This window comes from Zootoca vivipara, chromosome 6, assembly GCF_963506605.1.
Source record: "Zootoca vivipara chromosome 6, rZooViv1.1, whole genome shotgun sequence".
In the NCBI taxonomy this organism is placed as follows: Eukaryota; Metazoa; Chordata; class Lepidosauria; order Squamata; family Lacertidae; genus Zootoca; species Zootoca vivipara.
Window position 1 is genome coordinate 80,838,008 of NC_083281.1, and position 21,310 is coordinate 80,859,317.

At 46.0% G+C, this 21,310-nt stretch overlaps 1 protein-coding gene across 1 annotated transcript in view; it reads left to right on the forward strand.

The window, feature by feature from the left end:
* The window catches only part of MXRA8 (matrix remodeling associated 8), a 28,208-nt gene extending 8,002 nt beyond the window's left edge, over positions 1–20,206 (forward strand). Inside the window, exons 2-10 of the mRNA XM_035119669.2 lie at positions 1,755–1,778; positions 2,764–3,072; positions 4,874–4,975; positions 6,948–7,409; positions 13,967–14,125; positions 14,680–14,710; positions 15,179–15,255; positions 16,924–17,001; positions 19,850–20,206. Of these exons, the coding sequence (XP_034975560.2) occupies positions 1,755–1,778; positions 2,764–3,072; positions 4,874–4,975; positions 6,948–7,409; positions 13,967–14,125; positions 14,680–14,710; positions 15,179–15,255; positions 16,924–17,001; positions 19,850–19,875 (1,268 nt within the window). The 3' untranslated portion in view covers positions 19,876–20,206. The remainder of the gene's footprint in view (positions 1–1,754; positions 1,779–2,763; positions 3,073–4,873; positions 4,976–6,947; positions 7,410–13,966; positions 14,126–14,679; positions 14,711–15,178; positions 15,256–16,923; positions 17,002–19,849) is intronic.
* Positions 20,207–21,310: the final 1,104 nt, after the last annotated feature.

Consider the following 21,310-nt stretch of genomic DNA (forward strand, 5'->3'; position numbering starts at 1 on the left):
GTTTTGGGGGGGGGGTTGGAGAGTAGGGAGGTCCGAGCATCACCAGAAAAACTTTGTTGTTGCAAGTTCCTTAAGGAAGAAAGGAAGGCCTTGAAAACCCTCCATGTGTGATTATTCCCATCTGCATTCCACCCTCATTGCTTCTTGGCACCAGTGCCAGCGAAAACCAAGGCTGCAATCTGACCTCCTCCACGGAGCAGTAATTTGGGATGGGAACATATCTGCTGCCGGCACTGTTTAAAAACAAAAAAACCAAACCAAAAACGCCCAGACTTTCCAAGGGCAGAGAGGGGAGTAAGAACTCTTTGCTTATACAGTTGGCTTTTCCTTTTCCAAAATGTCCGCTGTGGGAGGAGATTCACCCGTGAGAAAAACACTGGGAAACGTGGAAGGCCAGGCCTTAGCACAGTAATCCCCAAAACAATGTGCAGCGAGAGGGAACCACAAGAAAGAAATGAAATAGGACTGTAGGACTGTAGAAAGCTGCCTTATGCAGAGTCAGACCACTGGTCCATCTAACTCAGTATTTTCTACACTGGCTGGCAGCTAATCTCCAGGGTTTCAGGCAGATCTGCCTTGTGCCCTGGAAAGGAGCGTAACAAAGCTGCCTTATGCAGAGTCAGACCAATAGTCCACTTGGCTCAGTGTTGTCTACACTAACTGGCAGCAGCTTTCCAGGGTTTCAGGCAGGGAGCCTCTCCCAGCCCTACCTGGAGATGCCTGGGATTGAAACTGGGACCCTTTGCATGCAAAGCAGAAGGTCTACCACTGAGCTATGGGTCTACCTCTGAGATCATATTTCTTGAACAGCAAATAGACCTGCAAAAAAACACCTGTTGCAATGTGGTACCAGCCAGTCTCTTTATCGATCATGGGTGCGGAACGTATGGCCCTCCTGATGTCGTTGGACTCCCAGCTGCAAAGGGCATGGCCAACACCCAAGGGTGATGGGAGCTGCAGCCCAAAAATGTCTGGAAAAAGGCCACAGTTTCTACAACTTGCCTTTCCATAAAAAAAACCTCCAAGGACCCTTAACATAATCCGTAATAACAGATAATGTCATTCGCAAGCAATGAATGGCAGTAAGTTAAAAGCATGTTAGATGCCAATTAGTACACAAAATGGCAAGGCGACACAGAAACCAAGCTGGCTGGCTCTGTGAGGTTGGCCTCTTGACAGAAGGTTATCAGCAAGCGGGTTGATGTTACAGGATTCCCATGTCCTGTTGGAAGCCTGGTAATTTTGGGGATGACATGTCTGACGGCTACAGAGTTGGTGCATCTGCTTGGTGGGGATCTGTGTCCCTGAATCTAGCAGGATTTTGGTCAGGCCTACTGGGGAAAGGGCAAACATCCCTTTGAGGCTGCGTCTTGGCTTGACAAGTCAAATCCCTGAGAGGAAACACAACTACAGTGGTACCTCGCAAGACGAATGCCCCGCAAGACTAATTTTTCGCAAGACGAATGCGTCTTGAGATCTGATGGTGACTCGCAAGATGAATTCGTTTTGCGACAAATTCGTCATGCGAATCGCGATTTCCCATAGGAATGCATTGAAATTTAATTAATGCGTTCCTATGGACAAAAAAAGAAATTTCGATGCATTCCTATGGGAAACCACGATTTGCAAGACGAATTTTTTGCAAAATGAATTGACTCGCGGAACGAATTAAATTCGTCTTGCGAAGCACCACTGTAATCAATGCAGATCCACCTATTGTGTCACTAATATTTCCTTTTCCTTTCTCCTTTCAGAGTCTGTTGTCCATCCCTATTCAGGTAAATACAAATATTTCATATGAACTTCAGCTGGTTTGTATGAATTATGTTAATGGTGTAATAATGTATTTATGTTTTTAAACTTGTTGTAAGTCACTTGGCAACTTTTGGTAACAAGCGACTAACAAATCTAAATAATAGTAATAGTAATAATTACTGCAATCAAACCATGTTGCATGTCACAAAAACTTTATTACTTTGTGGGCCTGGTGGTTATGGGGTTGGTGTAGATCGGGGGTGGGGGTAGGAATCTGTCTCCATGACCTTAAAAATCCTTATAAATTGTTATAGTGGTTATTTATTTTTACATTTATAACCTCCTATAAGGAGCCAAAGGTGGCATATGTAGTTCTCTCTCTTTCCCCATTTTATCCTTACAGCAGCAACAACATCCTTGAGAGGGAGGTTAGGCTAAGAGAGTGTGCCTAGTTCAAGGTCACTCAGTTAGCTTCATGGCCAAGTGGGGATTTGTACCCTGATCTCCCAGGTCCTGATCCAGCACTCCTAACCACTACAGCACACTGGCTGGACTAACACCCCATGCACACTTATCTGGGAGAAAACCCCATTGAACCAAATGGGACTTCTCAGAAATAAGGCATGTATGGGATTGAGCCGCTATGAGAGTTTACAGCTGAGATATGATCTGCTCTAGGCTAGGGCTGCCGGTGGTTAAGCTGTTAGCCATTACAGCTATTGTTGCAGCTCCACTGCTGGAGGCAATACGCTTCTGTGTACCACCGATAGACAGGAATCACATATGAGGAGAGCAGGTCCTGCTTTTGGGCTTCCCATCGGGGTATCTGATTGGCCACTGTGAGAACAGGATGCTGGGTGTTTGGCCTGATCCAGTGGGGCTCTTCTTAGGCTGGCCTCCATGCGGTTGTGGGTTCAAGTCCTGGTGGGCAGAGAAAGACAGGCTTTCGATTGCGGGTGCATCTCCCCACATGGCTTCTTCTTCCCCCCTCTCTCTCCCATACGACAGCCCCAGTGGATGCTTCCAATCTCGAGAGCGTAGTAGTGTCTGTGCAGAACATCACTGCCAAGGCGGGCACTCGAACGGTCCTCTCCTGCAAGAGCTACAGGATGGTGTGGACCCAGGACCGCCTGAATGACCGCCAGCGTGTGGTCCACTGGGATCTGTACAGGAACCAGTATGGAGACTACAAATCTGAGCGACTGTGCGACATGTATTCGGCCGGGGATCAGCGAGTCTACAGCGGCTACAACCAAGGGCGGATTTTCATGCCGGAAAATGCATTTGTGGATGGCAACTTCTCACTGGTAGTCAAAGGTACCAGGTCCCAAGATGGTTACTCTCTCTCTCTCTCTCTCTCTCTCCTGGGTATGAAATGAGCAGACAGGAAGAACCGTAGCTCAGTAGCAGAGCATCTGCTTTGCATGCAGAAGGTACCGGGTTCCATTTTTCGCATCTCTAAGTAGCGCTGCCAGCCAGTGCCAGCAATGCTGACCTAATTCGATGGGCCCAATGGTCTGACTCAATTATGAGGCAGCTTCCTATGTTCCAAATCAATCCTTCTTTTTCTTTTACAGTACAGCACTCCCCCCCCACAAAAAAACCAGAAGTTAACAAAGAGAATAAATATTTTAAAAACAAACAAAAGCAGCATTTCTAAAAACCCAAGAGAAGTAAACACTGGATCAGTAGAAATCATAAAGCAGGACCTTTTGTGATTTCAAACGTATTAATTTTGTTTCTGTTTTCGTTTGCCAGTTTTGGCCAAAGCAGGGGTGTAAATATAATGCATTAATGAGTAGCTCATCATGTAAAAGATCTGATTAGTTAGTACTGGCAACAGGGCCTAAAGCAGCCCAGTGGGAGCTGAGCATGCTCTGTGGCCACAGAAAGCTGCAGTTCTGTTTTGGGGGAGCGCATAGCTGTGTACAGTGGAGGCTGATCCAGTCCCAGTCTACCCTGCCAACCCCACCTTCCTTCCTCACATCCCATCAAGGGGTGGTTCTGCTTGTCATTGGCTCTAGCTCCACCTACTGTTGGTCTCCTTGTCTGCAGCCCCACCAGCCCCCATGAGCACCAGCCATCAGTGTGTGTGTTTTGTCTTGAGTGTAAGGGGAAACCAGGGGGGAATGGAACGGAGTATCCCAGAACTGGGGTCTTTAGCATCGTGAGCGAGCTTGAAGTTTGGCTTGCTAAATACCAGCTCTCACCACACGAGGGCCCAATTATCACCTTGTGGTGAATTTTCCATGTTAGAAAGTACTGTAACATGATGAAGCTGGGGGAAATAGCTCCTTCCCCCACCTTTCATCATCTACCACTGATCCTTACACAGGAGGTGCTGATTGTTGGTTTATTTAGGATAAGCTACAGTTCCCAGGAATGGGACCCAGGTGGCGCTGTGGGTTAAACCACTGAGCCTAGGGCTTGCTGATCAGAAGGTAGGCGGTTTGAATCCCTGTGACGGGGTGAGCTCCTGTTGCTTGGTCCCAGCTCCTGCCAACCTAGCAGTTCGAAAGCACGTCAAAATGCAAGTAGATAAATAGGAACTGCTACAGCGGAAAGGTAAACGGCGTTTCCATGTGCTGCTCTGGTTTGCCAGAAGTGGCTTTGTCATGCTGGCCACATGACCTGGAAGCTATACGCCGGCTCCCTCGGCCAATAATGCGAGATGAGCGCGCAACCCCAGAGTCGGTCACGACTGGACCTAATGGTCAGGGCTCCCTTTACCTTTACCTTTACAGTTCCCAGGATGCTTTGGGAGAAGGCATGTGACCAACTTTGGGAGGTGGTGGGCTCACCTTAGCTGGATATATTTAACTGGAGGTTGGGCAGATATGTGTCAAGAATGCTGCAGCTGCAATACTTCTGCACTGAGCAGAGGGTTGATCTAGATGACCGTCAGGGTCCCTTTCTTCTCTAAAATCCGATGGGCTGTGCCCAACTAAGTTTGGCTCATAGTGGACTTGTGCAAATTAAGGAACTGAAGTTAGTCTTGCCCATTAACTTGGATGGGTCAACTCTGGGCAAGACTAGCATTGGCTACAACCCCCATGTTTTTGTGGCCTGGATGCCAAAGTTCTCCCTCTCCCTCTCTCCTTACTGCATTTCAATCAAGACATCTCCAGGAGTGACCAAGGCATCTACTCTTGTAACCTCCACCACCATTACTGTCACCTGTACGAAATTGTGAAGATACAACTGGATGTAACCGAAGAAGGTAAATGTTGTTGTTGTTGTAAAAGATCTGCGGCAAGATGAAAGCGGGAGGGTGTGTGTGTGTTTGTGCTTAGTGTTTTTGCTCCCCATCATGTTCCTCTTTTGTAAACTCGCACAAGTCTTGTTTGAGGCAGCCACATGTACAGAGCAAATGCATGGCCAGGGAGCTGTAATTAAGATGTTTGTGGGCATCAGAGCATTGCCTGTCACAAGGCTGCATCAAAGGGCTTAGAGGAGCATCAGCTGTACTGTGCCGAAAATGAGGCCTAGGGTAATTCCAGGCTTCTCCCTCTCTGTGCGGACTAGCAAACCCTTTGCAACCAGGAGGATCGCTTCCCCCTATCTGGCGTCTTCCACTTTTTGTCAGACTACAATTCCCAGCAGCTGCAGCCAGAAAGTTCATCAGAGATGATGGAGTCCAAAACATTTGGAGTCGGGTGGTAGCATCAGGTTGGGAAAGGCTGATTTAGGGAGTAGGGAGATTTTGGACTTTTCAAAAGACTGTATGGGCTTGTGCCCAGTATAGTTCTTAGTAAGCCTCACCTCAGAAAGGATATGGTAGCGTTAGAAAAGGTTCAGAAAAAGGGCACTCAGAATGAGGCTAGGCTGGCAGATGGCTCAGATGAGTGGGGGATTTGAACTCTGCTCTTCCCGGTCCAAATTTGACACCTTCTCCTCACTACACGCTGCAGCTTTGTCACGATTTGTTGTGATTCACTATGCTGGGAAAAGCTTGATTCAGTTTGTACCGTCATGCCATTCATCTGTGCAATAGCTCAGAATATGGCTCCTCTCCTGGTTTTGTGGAGGAGAAGATAAGGAGCAACAGATGTGTTCTTAATTGGCAACATGGCTTTGGTCGCTCACATCTAAAGCTGCTTTGGAAAGTACCTTGAGTCATCTTGCACCAGCCAGTTCAAGTCTTGCTTTCTGAGCATCTGTGGGTGCAATTCCGCACAGCAAAGTCAACCACAGGCTGGAACCTTGCCCAGAGATGTGGAACAGGAGCCCCCCAAGTGCTGTTGGACTCCAGCTGCCATCAGCTCCAACCATCATGGGCGATGGTAAGGGATTATGGGAGTTGTAGGGTAGCAACATCTGGAGGACCACAAATTCCCCATCATTGGGTGGAAGGTTCTTGGAAGCTGGGATCACTCTCCAGAAAGAAGACTCCCTCCTGTGGTTGCTCTGGCTTTTATTAAGACAGATTAAAACAGGGATGGGGAACCTGTAGCCGCCCTGATATGGTTAAGCTCCCAACTCCCATCTCTCCCAGCCATCATGGTTAATTTGTCAAGGATGATGAAAGGCTAGCATCATCTAGAGCAGGCATCCCCAAACTTCGGCCCTCCAGCTGTTTTGGACTACAATTCCCATCTTCCCCAACCACTGGTCCTCTTAGCTAGGGATCATGGGAGTTGTAGGCCAAAACATCTGGAGGGCTGCAGTTTGGGGATGCCTGATCTAGAGCAAGGTTTCCCAAACCTGAGTCTCCAGCTGCTTTTGAACTACAACTCTCATCATCCCTAGCTAGCAGGACAAGTGGTCAGGGTTGATGGGAACTGTAGTCCAAAGAAGATAGCTGGAGACCCAAGTTTGGGAAATCCTGATTTAGAGGGTCAGTTGTTCCCCATGCCTGGTCTAGGAAACACAAAGTCAAGTCAAAATACAATAAAACACTCCAGAACCAAGCATAGAAGACCAGAAGCTAAAGTCACTGAGTAGAGGTCAGGGAAGGTAACTGAGCTTCTCCGTGGCCTCATAGTTCTAGGAGATATGGGCCTTTGTTGGAGGACACACCTATTTCCATGTCTTTTTTTCCCCATAGCATATTGGTGAGGAGAGTTGGAGCTATAGGCTTGGCACAGCAAAGGTTGCTCTGAACTTCCCAGTGCTTGGAGAACAGCACATGTCAAATGGTATCTCGTGAATTGTAGGGTTTATATGTATCTTTTCTGTGGTTCTTTCAACAGTCGAAGAAGCGCAGAAGTTTTGGGATGGGGAGAAAGTTGTGATCGTGGCCCTGAAGGGAAGCGCTGTCTTACTCCCCTGTATTAACCGGAACCAAATCTGGACCGAGCGGCATGATGAAGAGGATCAGCAGGTGGTCCACTGGGACTGGCAGCCCCCAGGGGTGCCTCACGACAAGGCTGATCGACTCATTGACCTGTATGCCTCTGGAGAGGGGCGCTCTTATGGCCCCTTGTTTATCCGGCAAAAGATGAATATCACTGACAAGGCTTTCGCCCAGGGAGACTTCTCCTTGAGGATATCCGGTTTGGAAGTGGCTGATGAAGGCACCTATTCCTGCCACCTCCACCACCATTACTGCGGCCTTCACGAACGCAGGATCTTTCAGGTCTCCGTTGTGGAGCCGGAACCGGAAAAGAAGGTGGTCGTGGTGAACTTCACTCGTCACAATGCGCCGGCTGCAGGTAGGTAATTCCAACACAAACATGCACAGAGTCAAAATTGGTCTTCCATCAAAGGAGGCACTTTTTGCTGCTTCAAAGGAGGCAGTTTAGCTGCAGGAAAATATTTGCCCCCTCTTGAAAGATAAGGAACTTTGTTGTGAGAAGAAAATAGCTACCGGTACTTCTTTATCTATCTATAGAAGAGGTTGATGCCAACTATGTTTTACTCATAGCGGACCCATTGGAATGAATGGACTGAAGTTGGTTATGTGTATTAATTTCAGTGGGTCTACTCTTACGTATGATTAGCACTGGATTAGCACAGGAACTTGGTTGAGAGATATTGGCTGCCCCTTGAACAAATTATTGTCTCCTCGTGAAAGATAAGGGTCTTTGCTCCGAAGAAAATGGCTGCTTCTTCAGCAACAACAAAAAAAGCCCCCTTAAGAAAGGCAAGGATCTTCCTTGCGAGAAAATGGATGTCACCCTCACAATGATTTCTCCACCACATGAATGTAAGATACTTATTTTCGGGGGGGGGGGGGATGACCACCTCATCATAAGAGTTTGCCCACTCATAAGAACAAGGTCTCTATAAACTTTTTTGTGACAAAAGGGCTCCCACTCAACAAAATATTTTCTCTCATGAATGAGAGTGAGCTTTGTTGAAGAAGAAGAAGAAGAAGAAGAAGAAGAAGAAGAAGAAGAAGAAGAAGAAGAAGAAGAAGAAGAAGAAGAAGAAGAAAAGATTGCCTTGTCACAAATATACTTCATGACATATTTGTTGTGTGGTGATGCCTGTTTCCTGAGAAGATGTAACTTGACCCTCAGAATTATCTGAGGTGACATCTCCTCATGTAGGCCTCAGTTCGGAAGGGAGGTGGTTCAAGCTCACCTTCCTACCCACCCCCCCCCCTGTCCCAATAAGGATAGGGATTCCTTCTCAGATGGCTTTTTTGCCACCTGTGTTGGTTCCTGCTCTGGTTTTAGGAGTCCTGATGTGGTGGGGTGTCTTAGGTTCAATGAACTCTTGTTCCCCATCATCAAGCTCAGAGCCAGGAACATGGTCCAGCTCCTCAGCCCACGGTGACCCTGTGGACTTCAGGGTCATGACACCATCATGGAAAGGTGAATCAGGTGTGCAACCTCACTTACATATCAGAATCCTTTGCAACAGGGGTTCCGTGACAAACAGGTCAATGTGGAAAATGGTTGCCTAAAGCTCAAAAGAGCCACATCCTTCTCAGTTTCACTCCATTCCATGTTTTCCATCTCTGGAATAAGTAGGTACCTTTCAATCTTGTTCTCTTTTTAAAGATATCCCAATCAAAACAGTGAGAAATATATGTGGAGTTTTGAAATCATTTTTTTAAAGAAAACCTGCAGGGTACAGCTCTATGCTTATTAACATTTTAAAATATTTATCATGCTTTTAATATTTATTGGCTGTTTAATACCGAAGCTGAAGATGGCATGATAATTTTTTAATGGGCTGGTGATGGTAGTTTATGGAGCACCACAGTGTGTGTGTTGGGTTCACGAGTGGGGGAATGGGGGGAGAAATCAGATGCTATATGGGAGCAGCTGGCCTTATGGGAATACGTCAGAAGGCTCAATTCAAATTTGCACATGGAAACTTGAAAAAACAACAACCAATCATAGAGAAACTGAATGAGAAGAAACCGTTCCCATCCACACACCCCAAACAACGAGTGGAATTTATTTCGATTACAACCAGATAATTGTCCCAAATCCTGAGGGAAATATATTTCTAAGCAGTGCATAACAAAAATGGGTGGTTTTTTTGGGGTGTGTGTGTTTGTGTGTTTCATGCCCCCTTCCACAGCTCAAACTCCTGGGTGGAGTTTTCCCTTCTTTTCTTGCTGAACCAACGGGAACAGTATTTATTTTACTTCTGTCTTTTCGCTTCAGAAAGGCAGCTGGAAGTTCTCACCGGCTTGTAAAGATTACAAGAAGAGCTCTGCGGGATCAGACCTTTGCACTCAGCTCTCCTTACACACGCACTCACCCAAACATCCCACTAATCCTAGCAATAAACAGGAATAATGCCCATCCTCCCATTACATCCAGTCCTGTATCCTCTTCTGACAGTGCTCAACCTGGTGCCCCTGGGAAGCCAACAAGCAGGACAAGAGGCCAAGAGAACTCTCTCTCCCCTTTTGTGATTCCCACCAACTCGAACCTAGAGGTTTACTGCCTCTGACAGTGAGGGAAAGTACATAATAATAATGGCTTCTAGCCATGGGTAGCCTTCTCCTCCATGAGTTTGTCTGATCCCCTTTATAAGGCACTACCTTTCACGGGATCAAATTCTGGTGGTTTAACTGTTGCGTTGTGTGAAGAAGTACACACAACAGAGATGGCTGCTAGCTTCGATGGCTATCCTCAGCTTCCACTGCCAAAGGCAGGCATGCTTCTGCTGGAAACCACAGGAGGGGAGAGTGCTCTGGCACGCAGGGTCCTGCTTGCTAGTTTCCCACAGGTGTCCACTGTGAGAGAAGGATGCTGGACTAGATGGGGCCATTGGCCTGATCCAGCAGGTCCTTCTTATGTTCTTACTTTCTTCTATCTGTCGTGAATCTTCCCGCTTCACTGCCTGTTTGGTTTTCCCCAATACTGGGGAAAAGCGGCAGAGGATGCCACTCGGGCGCCTGGGGCGGCATGCCCAGGGGTGGGGCGAGCCGGGTCTGCCTGCCTCCTCCCACTCAGTCGCCCTACACCTGGGGCGGTGGGGGGGGAGACAGTGGGTGGACTGTTTGGGCAGCGCGGAGCCTGCACTCGCCCAAGCCACCACGTCTCAGACGTGTGGCTCGGGTGTGCTGCAGGCCCCGTGGTGAGTGCCACCTGGGATTTTGTCACACACACCCCTCAGTGGTGACACTCGGGGCTGTCTGCACCCACCGCACCCCCCTTCCTCCACCCCTGAAAAGCGGCGCAGTGGGAAATGGATTTGTGTTTACTCAGCAGCGAGAGTTGCTGCAATCGCCTCTTGGAAACCCCCCCCCCCCGTGTGACCGTGCAAACTCCTACAGGGACAGAGCCTTAAAACACACATGCGCACGTAAGGAAAGATAAAGAAAAATCATAGCCACGAAGCTTTTCCTTGGATCCTCTTAATCCTGGGCGCAGCTCCAAATCTGGAACAGTTCTCTAGACAGGAAATGTTATTCTGCTTACAATATCAACATGGCCTAGTTCTATTTTGGCTGATCCTCGCCGTCAAATCTGAAGTTAACTCTATGGCTTTCAGTGGAAGGTGCTTCTCACCCCACCCCACCCCCACCCCACCACCACTTTTTCTTTTTAAAACCACAACAGCAATAAGCCATCTGTTCCCTGTTTTTATGGGTTGCTCATATTTTGTGAAAAGGGAAGGTTAGCGTGGCGTTATCACCACCAATTAGAACATCTTCAACATATGTTGCGGCGTCTTTACTGGCCTTGTAGGCTGCCTCGTAGCTTAAGTTTTAGTGGGAAAAGAGTTGAAATTTTGCCTAATTTTGAATTAGCCCTGCTTGATCAGATCAAACGCCTGTCTAGAGGAGGAGGCTTGCCATGGCTACTTGCCATGATGGCTCTGTAAATGGTATATAAATTTAATAATAATAATAATAATAGTAAATGCTTCAGCTGTCAGAGGCAGTATGCCTCTGAATACCAGTTGCTGGGAATCACAATCGGGGAAAGTGTAGGCTTTCCATAGACATCTGGTTGGCCACTGTGAGAACTGCTAATCCCACTTGCCTGCATTTTTACTCATACAGTGGTTCAAGAAGTCTGTACTTAACCTGAAGCGTACTTAACCTGAAGCGAACTTTCCCATTGAAAGTAATGGAAAGTGGATTAATCTGTTCCAGACGGGTCCGCGGAGTACTCAACCTGAAGCGTACTTAACCCGAGGTATGAGTGTAATTGGTTCCGGAAGTCCGTACTTATCTTGAAGCGTACTTAACCTGAAGTGAACTTTCCCATTGAAAGTAATGGAAAGTGGATTAATCCGTTCCAGACAGGTCCGCGGAGTACTTAAACTGAAAATACTCAAACTGAGGCGTACTTGAACCGAGGTATGACTGTAACCATTCCAGGGTGTGGCACTCCCCTTTAGTCTCAGACGGGGACAAAACTCGAATGAGTTGGCTATGTCTCCACCTACTGTCAGTCTCCTTGCCTTCTGCCTAGAGAAGAAGATGGAGAATTCCGTCGGAGACAGAAATGGGAGGGTTGATTGCCACAATCTGTAGGTTTGCCCCAAGGTCAGGAATGGAAATCACGCAAGCGAAAACGAGCTGTGTTTGCTATCATTGTTTTCTTCTTCGCAAATGTAACATAAACCGTTTTGTCACTTTCTGCGTTTCCCTCCCCTTGAAGTTAATTAAGTATTTAATTTAATGGGGTTGTATCCAATGCTAGCCCTACTCATAGTAGAGCCATTGAAATTTTCATTTTTTCCCGTGGGCCTACTCCCGGTAAAAATTTGTTGGACGCAACCCAGTACTTATTGCATTAGTTTCGGCCATAGTGGATAGCCAAATGAGCAACATAGGTTTTAGTGGAACCAGAACTGAAGCAGAAAGGAGGAAAGGCAGGGCGGGGCAGAAATCTCAGCCTCCTTGCAGGCACTTCATCAGTCCCAATGGGCAGTAGCCACCACTGATAGGGACTGCGGTACAGACTTGTATTGGGTGTGGGCGGTGAGACATTCCACAAAGCAAAAAGATCTCCTGCCCTAACCTCCTACCCCACAAGGTAAATTAAACAAAACAAACCCAGACTGCCGCTACCAGCCGCTCATCTGGATTTGTCTAACCCCTTTGAATGGCTCCAAACTCTCTTTTAAACATGACCTGCCTTGCTAATCTGTCCAGAGAAATACATTCCGCACTGGCGACTTACTCTAAAGTTTCCCTTCTCCAGCTCAACATACGCCCTGCAAAGGAATGGATTTCTGGCTTACTCCCTGCATTGCTGTTCTTTTTTCAGTGTGTGCATGCATGTGTGGTTTTATTTTGTTTTATCTAAACTCGCTCTCTTGGCCTGCGTCAACATTCCTTCCCCTTGGTAAGGTTTACAGCATATAAGGTTCCTCTGAACGATCCGTTCTGATTTGCCTGCAGGAAGCTTACACAGAAGTTAGATAGGCTGTGCCTGGTTTTTCTTCAGGATTCATTCTGAATTGTTGGTGGATCAGTTATACAGCAATGAGCACTCATCCTGATTTGCTTTCGGGTTGTTGGTTGTAGAATTAGAATTGAAGAATCACAGAGCTGGAAGGGACCCTGTGGATCATCTAGTCCAACCAGCCCCCTGCAATGCAGGAATATGCAGGTGTCCCATACAGGGATCGAACCTGCAAACTTGGCGTTATCAGCACCACACTCTAACCAACTTACCATATCCAGCCTCCCGATATGGAAATGTGCAGAACTGGAGTTAAAATTTGGGGAAATGAGAAACTAGTTAAAAATTCTCAACAGCAAGTGATTGGATAAACTTCTGAGAGAGTTGCTGCCGATTAAAGTATCCCAGATTGACAAGTGGTGTAACTTGGTATGATGTGCTCCACGTCATTTTGTTCCATAGATGTTAGTGGCGGCCATTAAGAGTTGAGCCCACAGTCTAATGGAAAACATTTATTTCCCCCCTCCCTTTCTTCTATGAGGCTCATTGAATGAAACTGATTTTTCAGGAGAGTCGAGACAGGCAAAAGGCAATACTTTTCAGTGATAGGGCACGGGATTAATGTATGGAATCTACTGCCGCAAGGGGATTAGGCAAACGGATGGAGGAGGATCAGTCTATCAATGGCTATTGGCCATGATAGCTAAGTGGCGCCTCCATTTAGCAGTATATCCCTGAATATGCAGCCCAGGAAAGGGCTGTAGCTCAGGCCTCTAGAGCACCTGCCTTGCATGCAGAAGGACCCAGGTTCAATCCCCAGCATCTCCAGGTAAGGAGCTGAAATATTCCTGACTGAAACCCTGGGATCCTGCTGCATGTCCCAGCATTAAGCTTCTTTCTTTCTCCAAACCTTTATTAGGCATTACAGATATAGACCATCTTAAAACATCCATATACAATTTTTTAAAAATATATACAAAGAAGCAGCCTTATAAGATATATAGTAACAGAAATTTTCATTGGAGTGTCATCTTCCTGCTAAACAGTGCCATCCATCACTCTAAGAGATACTATTGACAGAAGCTCAGCCACCCTTGCAGTTACCTCTGGGATAATATCAGACAGGTAGAATCTGATATTTTTACTGTGCCATGAACGCACTAAGCTAGATGGACCAGTGACCAGACTTGGGATAAGACAGCACCCTATGATCATGTGCTGAAGGGCAACCATTGGAATGGTCTGTTGCCAACATGCCCGGCCTATGCGCTTCCCAGAGGCTAAGGCTATGGCTTCCTACATGCAAAGCATGCGCTCTATACCATTGAGCCACAGTCTGGCTTGTTATGAGCTGTTAACCTAGTTTGTTAGTTTCTTCCCCTCTGCAAGAAGAACCATTGACCCACCTCTTCTTCTCGGTTTCCCTCTCTGCCACCCAGATCCAAACGCCGGCCGTGGCCACAACGTGATCAATGTCATCATTCCTGAGAGCCGTGCTCATTTCTTCCACCAGTTAGGGTACATCCTGGCAACGCTGCTGCTCTTTATTCTGCTCCTGATCCTTGTGGTACTCGTCACACGCAAGCGCCGGAGAAGAGGTGAGGTTCTGGGTGTCTGGAGCCCTCCTGGTGTTCTACTTATTTTGTGTTCGTGATGATTTTGTGCTCGTGATTGTGTTGGGGCAGTTATATCCAATCCCACTTTCAATACTATTGCAGGGGTCCCTGCTCTCTCCCAGGGTTCAGTTTCTTTGGAATGAAGGTCATTGGAGACTGGAGTGTCTTTATGATTTTATTTACACATATATTCAACTTGAGCCTAGGATGGAGGGGCTCACAACACCCTTCTGAGTAGAGGAGTGCATTTATTTTGCAATTAATGAAATCCATTCCTTGCATCCATTATAGCACAGATTGCAAGAGGTATGAATGGGGTTTCCCAAAAGAAAGTACCCTGTCTGATTCAGGCATGTATGCGCACCCTATAGTATCTTGTCAGTTCAGAATGGATGGCTGCTAAAGTGGGAACTGATTCGATCAACAAGCATCATGAAAATGAGATGTGAATTGGTTTGTGACTGCTTATTCATGCCTGCAAAAAAATAGTTCCCTGATGTCAAAGCCCTTGAGTGACTTTTCTTTCTCTCTTCTAGGTTTTGAGTGCAACGTGAGAAAATTTGATGAGTGAGTAGAAACTGGTTCCTTGCACCAAAGAGACTTGTTGTCCATCAATAAGTAGAACATTGAAATTACGAATGCCTGAGGATTTCATTTGTTAAAAAAATCCAGTATGAACTGATCTGATATGCCATTCCTGGACTAATGTCTCACTTGGGTTATCCCATCAGATGTTTCACTTCTCCAATTTATCATCTAAATAGCACCTATTTGTTTACTTATGGGGATCAGGCAAACATCCTGACAAAGAGTGTTGCATTTTAAAGCAGCCTCAGTTTATATTAGCTAGTAGCCATCAATGTTCATTTAAGCAAACATTTTTTCCTAGCCTCTGTGCTCATCCTGAGTGATTAAAAGTTCAAAAGTGTCAAGCAGAGTCCATTCCCATCCGTTGCACAGGTGTGATGATGTATAATCTAGTGCTAGAAATGCATCTGACTTAAAAATCAGAACCCTCCTCTTTTGCTTTGCCAGGAAAGAAGTGAATCTCAGTGAGTTCCCAGTCCACACACCAGATATATCCAACTACAAAAGTGAAGACATTAAGCTGGGTAAGTGTTGGAGGTTGTTTTGGAGTAGTAGGCATGCCCTTTACACATTCTAGAGCTGAACTCTGAAAACTAGTATTGCCTTGGAGCCAGCATGATGCCTGAACAATGGGGAGAAGAGGCAACATGGCTTGAACTGGTGTTTAATTAGCTGTTGCATTGCACAAAGTTTCTTAAAAAAAATACAGAAAGAACATTACTGTGGTATCTTGGTTCTCGAACAGCTTGGTTCCTGAGCAAATTGGCTCCTGAACACTGCAAACCTGGAAGTAACCCGGTTTGCAAATGTTTTTCGGAAGCCGAACATCCAACCTGGCTTCCACTTGAGTGCAGGAAGCTCCTGCAGCCAATCAGAAGCCGTGCCTTGGTTTTCAAACAGTTTCGGGAGCAGGGGCGTGCCCAGGATCAAAATTAGGAGGGGCACGGGGCGGGGCCAAGACATGGGAGGGGAGGGGCCACAGTGGGAATGTGGGCGGGGCTACATGGCCTGCGCCTCCCAGCTCTTCCAAGGAGGCGGCCCCAGGCTCCCGCTGCGAAGCTCCAGAGGTGCGCGGGGAGCGTAAGCCTAGGGCCGCCACACTGCGCCCCTCAGCCTTTTGCCCCTGCCTACGCCCATGTTCGGGAGTCAAACGGACTCCAGGAATGGATTAAGTTCGAGAACCAAGGTGCCACTGTAAGACAAATTCTGCAAATTATGAAGCTGGGTTAACAATACCCAGCTGTGACTTCTCTTATTCATTATTTGTTTATTTTAAAAATGCATATCCTGCTTTTCACCATGCACTTTAGGTCTCAAAGATGTTAACAGCAAATAATTAATAATAATAATAATAATAATAATAATACAAAATTTAAAACATAAATCTCAGAAATGTAATGAAAGAACAACAGAACATTCGTGATGCAAAGTCCTCCTGAAGTAAAATGGTTTTAACTGGACGTGTGAAACTCAGCAAAGATTCTGGCTGACTTCTGGTGGGAGGGAGTGCCACATAGCCCATTGCACTGAAAGGACAACTTTTTGTTGACACAAGTGCTTCTGGTTCATGAGGAAGAACCAATAGTGTTCCCCCTGGATGCTCTGCTTGGGACATACAGGGGAAGATGGGCTTAAGTTGCTCATGGCTTTGTATACTAGTACCAGAATCTTAAACCTGTACTGCTAGCAGATGGGAAGCCACTGTAGGTCTTTCAAGACCGGTGACATGCGTTAGCAATAGCCTGTTCTTGTCACAAGTCTAGCCCCAAGGACTAGCCCCAAAGATATTATGTTTATTTCTTTGGAAAGTTCACAGATGGTCTGGCCTCTTTGAAAAAGGTAAAGGTAAAGGACCCCTGACATTTAAATCCAGTCGCAGACGACTCTGGGGTTGTGGCACTCATCTCGCTTTACAGGTCCGCGGGACCTTCCCGCCAGAGCGGTACCTATTTATCCTCTTGCACTTTTTGGTGTGCTTTCGTTGCGGGGATTCAAACTGCCAACCTTCTGATCAGCAAGTCCAAGAAGCTCAGTGGTTCAGACCACAGCGCCACCCGCATCTTTACCCCCCCCCACACCCAATAACCAATCTGCACACTGTCTTTGGAACTTAGATGGGTGTCTTGGGGCTTTCGCCTCCACCAGCTTCTGTTCAGTGCTGCTCATTGAACTGAGATCTTTTCCTGATACAGATTACAAGAACAATATCCTGAAGGAGAAGGCGGAACATAACAGGGTTCTCTCACCTAAGAACATTGACTTAGATAAAGGTAAGAGAAGGAGGTGAAGTTGGGGCAATTTGTGTTTTCCTTCCCGAAGTTCCCCACTGCATGATGGGAGAGGGTGTGTCACCCTCTGGTGTTAGCAAAGCCGGCCACAGATGGAGAAAAAGAGTTTCCATAGCTTTAACCCTCTCATCATCCCACCACAGCTTGCTTTGTTGTTGTTTAGTCGTTTAGTCGTGTCCGACTCTTCGTGACCCCATGGACCATAGCACGCCAGGCACTCCTGTCTTGCACTGCCTCCCGCAGTTTGGTCAAACTCATGTTCGTAGCTTCGAGAACACTGTCCAACCATCTCGTCCTCTGTCGTCCCCTTCTCCTAGTGCCCTCAATCTTTCCCAACATCAGGGTCTTTTCCAAGGATTCTTCTCTTCTCATGAGGTGGCCAAAGTATTGGAGCCTCAGCTTCACGATCTGTCCTTCCAGGGAGCACTCAGGGCTGATTTCCTTAAGAATAGATAGGTTTGATCTTCTAGCAGTCCATGGGACTCTCAAGAGTCTCCTCCAGCACCATAATTCAAAAGCATCAATTCTTCGACGATCAGCCTTCTTTATGGTCCAGCTCTCACTTCCATACATCACTACTGGGAAAACCATAGCTTTAACTATACGGACCTTTGTCGGCAAAGTGATGTCTCTGCTTTTTAAGATGCTGTCTAGGTTTGTCATTGCTTTTCTCCCAAGAAGCAGGCGTCTTTTAATTTCGTGACTGCTGTCACCATCTGCAGTGATCAAGGAGCCCAAGAAAGTAAAATCTCTCACTGCCTCCATTTCTTCCCCTTCTATTTGCCAGGAGGTGATGGGACCAGTGGCCATGATCTTGGTTTTTTTGATGTTGAGCTTCAGACCATATTTTGCGCTCTCCTCTTTCACCCTCATTAAAAGGTTCTTTAATTCCTCCTCGCTTTCTGCCATCAAGGTTGTGTCATCTGCATATCTGAGGTTGTTGATATTTCTTCCGGCAATCTTAATTCCGGCTTGGGATTCATCTAGTCCAGCCTTTCGCATGATGAATTCTGCATATAAGTTAAATAAGCAGGGAGACAATATACAACCTTGTCGTACTCCTTTCCCAATTTTGAAGGTTGCTTACAGCTTGCTTACAAGGGGGTTATTATGAGCTCTGTGATTGATTTTTGGTTGCTGGTGATGAGTCACTGTTTCCCTGCAGGAGAAATGCCAGCACGCTGGTTTCTGATGTGCTAGCAGAATCTTCTTGACACTTTCTTCCACATTCGAGAATTCTCCCTGCCGTTTACCATGCACTTACTGAGTTTTCAGCACTGGGTATTTAATCCGCGTTCACACAGCATTATCCAAAATGCATGTGCTTCCTGCCCTTTGCTATAAACTGCTACTTTTTAATGCACTGTTTCCCAAGCCAGCTGGTGCTCTTGTCTCGCTGTGGAATGGTGAGATAAATAGAGCCGTTGAAACAATTGCTCCTGAGTGTCCTTATGGTTGCAGCGAGGCACGCAGGTTGCCTTGGCATTCCAGTGACCTGCATGCTATGAAACAGGAGGGTCGGTGGCTAGAGCGCAGGTCGTGTAAGTTGCGATCTGAACATGGGTGAGGCTGCACCATCGTGCCGACCACATGGTGGTAGCGGCATTGAAGAAAGCTTGCTTCTCGGCTACCATTGTGTCTGCAAGGAGCCCTCTGGCAGAGCTTTTCTGGGTGGTGAATGGGCTTTTGTTTTCTGGCCGAGAGAGCGTTGCTCTGACATCCTGCGAAAACAACATTGCAAGGCACTTTCGGGATCAAATCACTCAGAATGGGTCAGAGTAGGATGCCACAGTTAGAGGTGTCCAGAGCATGGTCTGCCCCATCTATACTGGGTCAGTTTAGTTTATTGCAGCCTGAGGTTGCAGACAAACTGCTTGGAGAAGTATGGCCGACCACCTGCCTCCTTGACCCGTAGTCATGTTGGCTGCGTAGAACTAGCCATAGCAAGTGTCAGGAGTAAGCAGTACTGTACTCCATCAACATGCCATGCCATTTCCAGGCAAACCCAATGCTTTTTAATTGCCGTGGTTGCTTCAGTTTGGTTTTGGAATCATTCTGCTTGCTTTCCTATTGAGAGTGATTTATTGCATACTCTTGTTATCTCCCACTTGGACTACTGCAATGTGCTCTACGTGGGGCTACTTTTGAAGGTGACCTGGAAACTGCAATTAATCCAGAATGTGGCAGCTAGACTGGTGACTGGGAGTGGCTGCTGGGACCAATGAGAGATCTGCATTGGCTCCCAGTACGTTTCCGAGCACAACTCAAAGTGTTGGTGCTGACCTTTAAAGCCTTAAATGGCCTCGGTCCTGTATACCTGAAGGAGCGTCTCCACCCCCATCGTTCAGCCCGGACACTGAAGTCCACCGCCGAGGGCCTTCTGGTGGTTCCCTCATTGCGAGAAGTGAGGTTACAGGGAACCAGGCAGAGGGCCTTCTTGGTAGTGGCACCCACCCTGTGGAACGCCCTCCCATCATATGTCAAGGAAATAAACAACTATCCTATTTTTAAAAGACATCTGAAGGCAGCCATGTTTAGGAAAGTTTTTTAATATTTAATGCTGAATTGTTTTTAATACTCAATTGGGAGCCGCTCAGAGTGGCTGGGGAAACTCAGCCAGCTGGGCGGGGTATAAATAATAAATTATTATATTCACTCAAACATAATATTTGTTATTTCTCTTTTTAAATTATTGGAAGCTCTTTGCTACTTTGGATGCTATTTTTTCCGGAAGGGGGCATATGTTCAAATTTGGATACATGCAACTGTGGCTCAGTGGAATCCTGGCATGAAATCCCCCTGATCCTCCATCTCTTCTTTTTGATTTCAGATTTCAGGAAAGAATACTGTAAATGAAAACAAGGATGCAAAGCTGCTGGCTGGACCAGAAGCACCAATCGGAATTGAAATGTAACAAGAGAAGCGTCGTTTTTCCTTATTGCAACATCCTTCTAGTTACCAAAGAGCTCTCTGCAGACTTCCTTCCTGTCTTGGTGGTAGCAAGGACATAGATGATAACTTACAGCGCCATTCTATACATGTTGACTTGGAAGCAAATCCTATCGGATTGTACTCAGTGTTAGTCATACTCAGAGTTAGGGCTGTCAGAGATTTCTGATGACAACAGAAACAGGAGCAGAAATTGCCAGTGTTCGCTTAGTTGTTCCTTGCCAGAACAAATCTTTTTTTTAAAAAAAAAATATATATAATTAATTTTACAACATACAAAAGTTCAAAAAAAGAGAAAACTTGAAAGGCAAACCATTGATCATATATATATATATATCTCTTATTTAGACTCCCCCTATCTTTCTGCGGTTCCTTGTTTTTATAATATTTTACTGGAATGCCCAGAACAGAAATCAATCCAGTGAATACAATCAGTATTCACTGTTGCTGTATTCAGTCCACAAATGATACATAATTGATAACCTTCCCCAACAAAAAAAATGCATTGTGTTTCTTTTGCACTGAACAAATGGGGTAGAATAATGTAATGACAATGTAATAAATTCTGTAAGTTACATAAATTGTGTAATTTTGTCGCAACAGACAGTGAAACAAATAATGTTGTTTTTGGTGGATGGTGAATTGCAGCAGAGCAGAAACAGTGCTGCCTGCAAAGAGTACAGGGCAGAATGGTAACGATGTCTTCATACATCCCTACTCAGAGTAGACCCATAGATAAATTATGACTTAGGTCCATTAATTTCAGTGAGTTTGCTCTGAGCATGACTAACATGGATACAGTCCATTGAGTCCAATGAAGCTTATTCCTTTTCTTCTGTACACACTTATCTAGGAGTAAGTCCCATTGGATCTCAATAGGACGAGGGTATAGAATTGCACTGTTTAAAACTTCCTCTTTCTTATTCTATAAAATGATCATTTCCCCCCCCCCTTTTCATAATTATTTTGTTGCATTTGTATATATCTTCTGAGAATTTTTTTAAAATTGTCTTTTTCTAAAATGAGCTTAAAAAAGTAGGAGCTTGGATTACTGTTAGACACAGAAGAGATTTTGCAGTTTTTCTTGTACCAACATTTAAATGATTTTTTTTAAAAGATGGCTATCGACTTAAGCCTGCTTTTGCGGTTGCTGAAACATGCTGCCTTCCACGTTAACACAGAACTCTTCCATCAGACATTTGGGTCAACAAATCTGAATTGGCCCACCTTTAGCTCTCCTAAGGAACATAGTGAACTGAATTGGACCAATAGTCCACCTAGCTCAGTACTGTCAACCTTGACTGGCAGCGGCTCTCAATACAAACTTCTCTCCCAAGCCTAC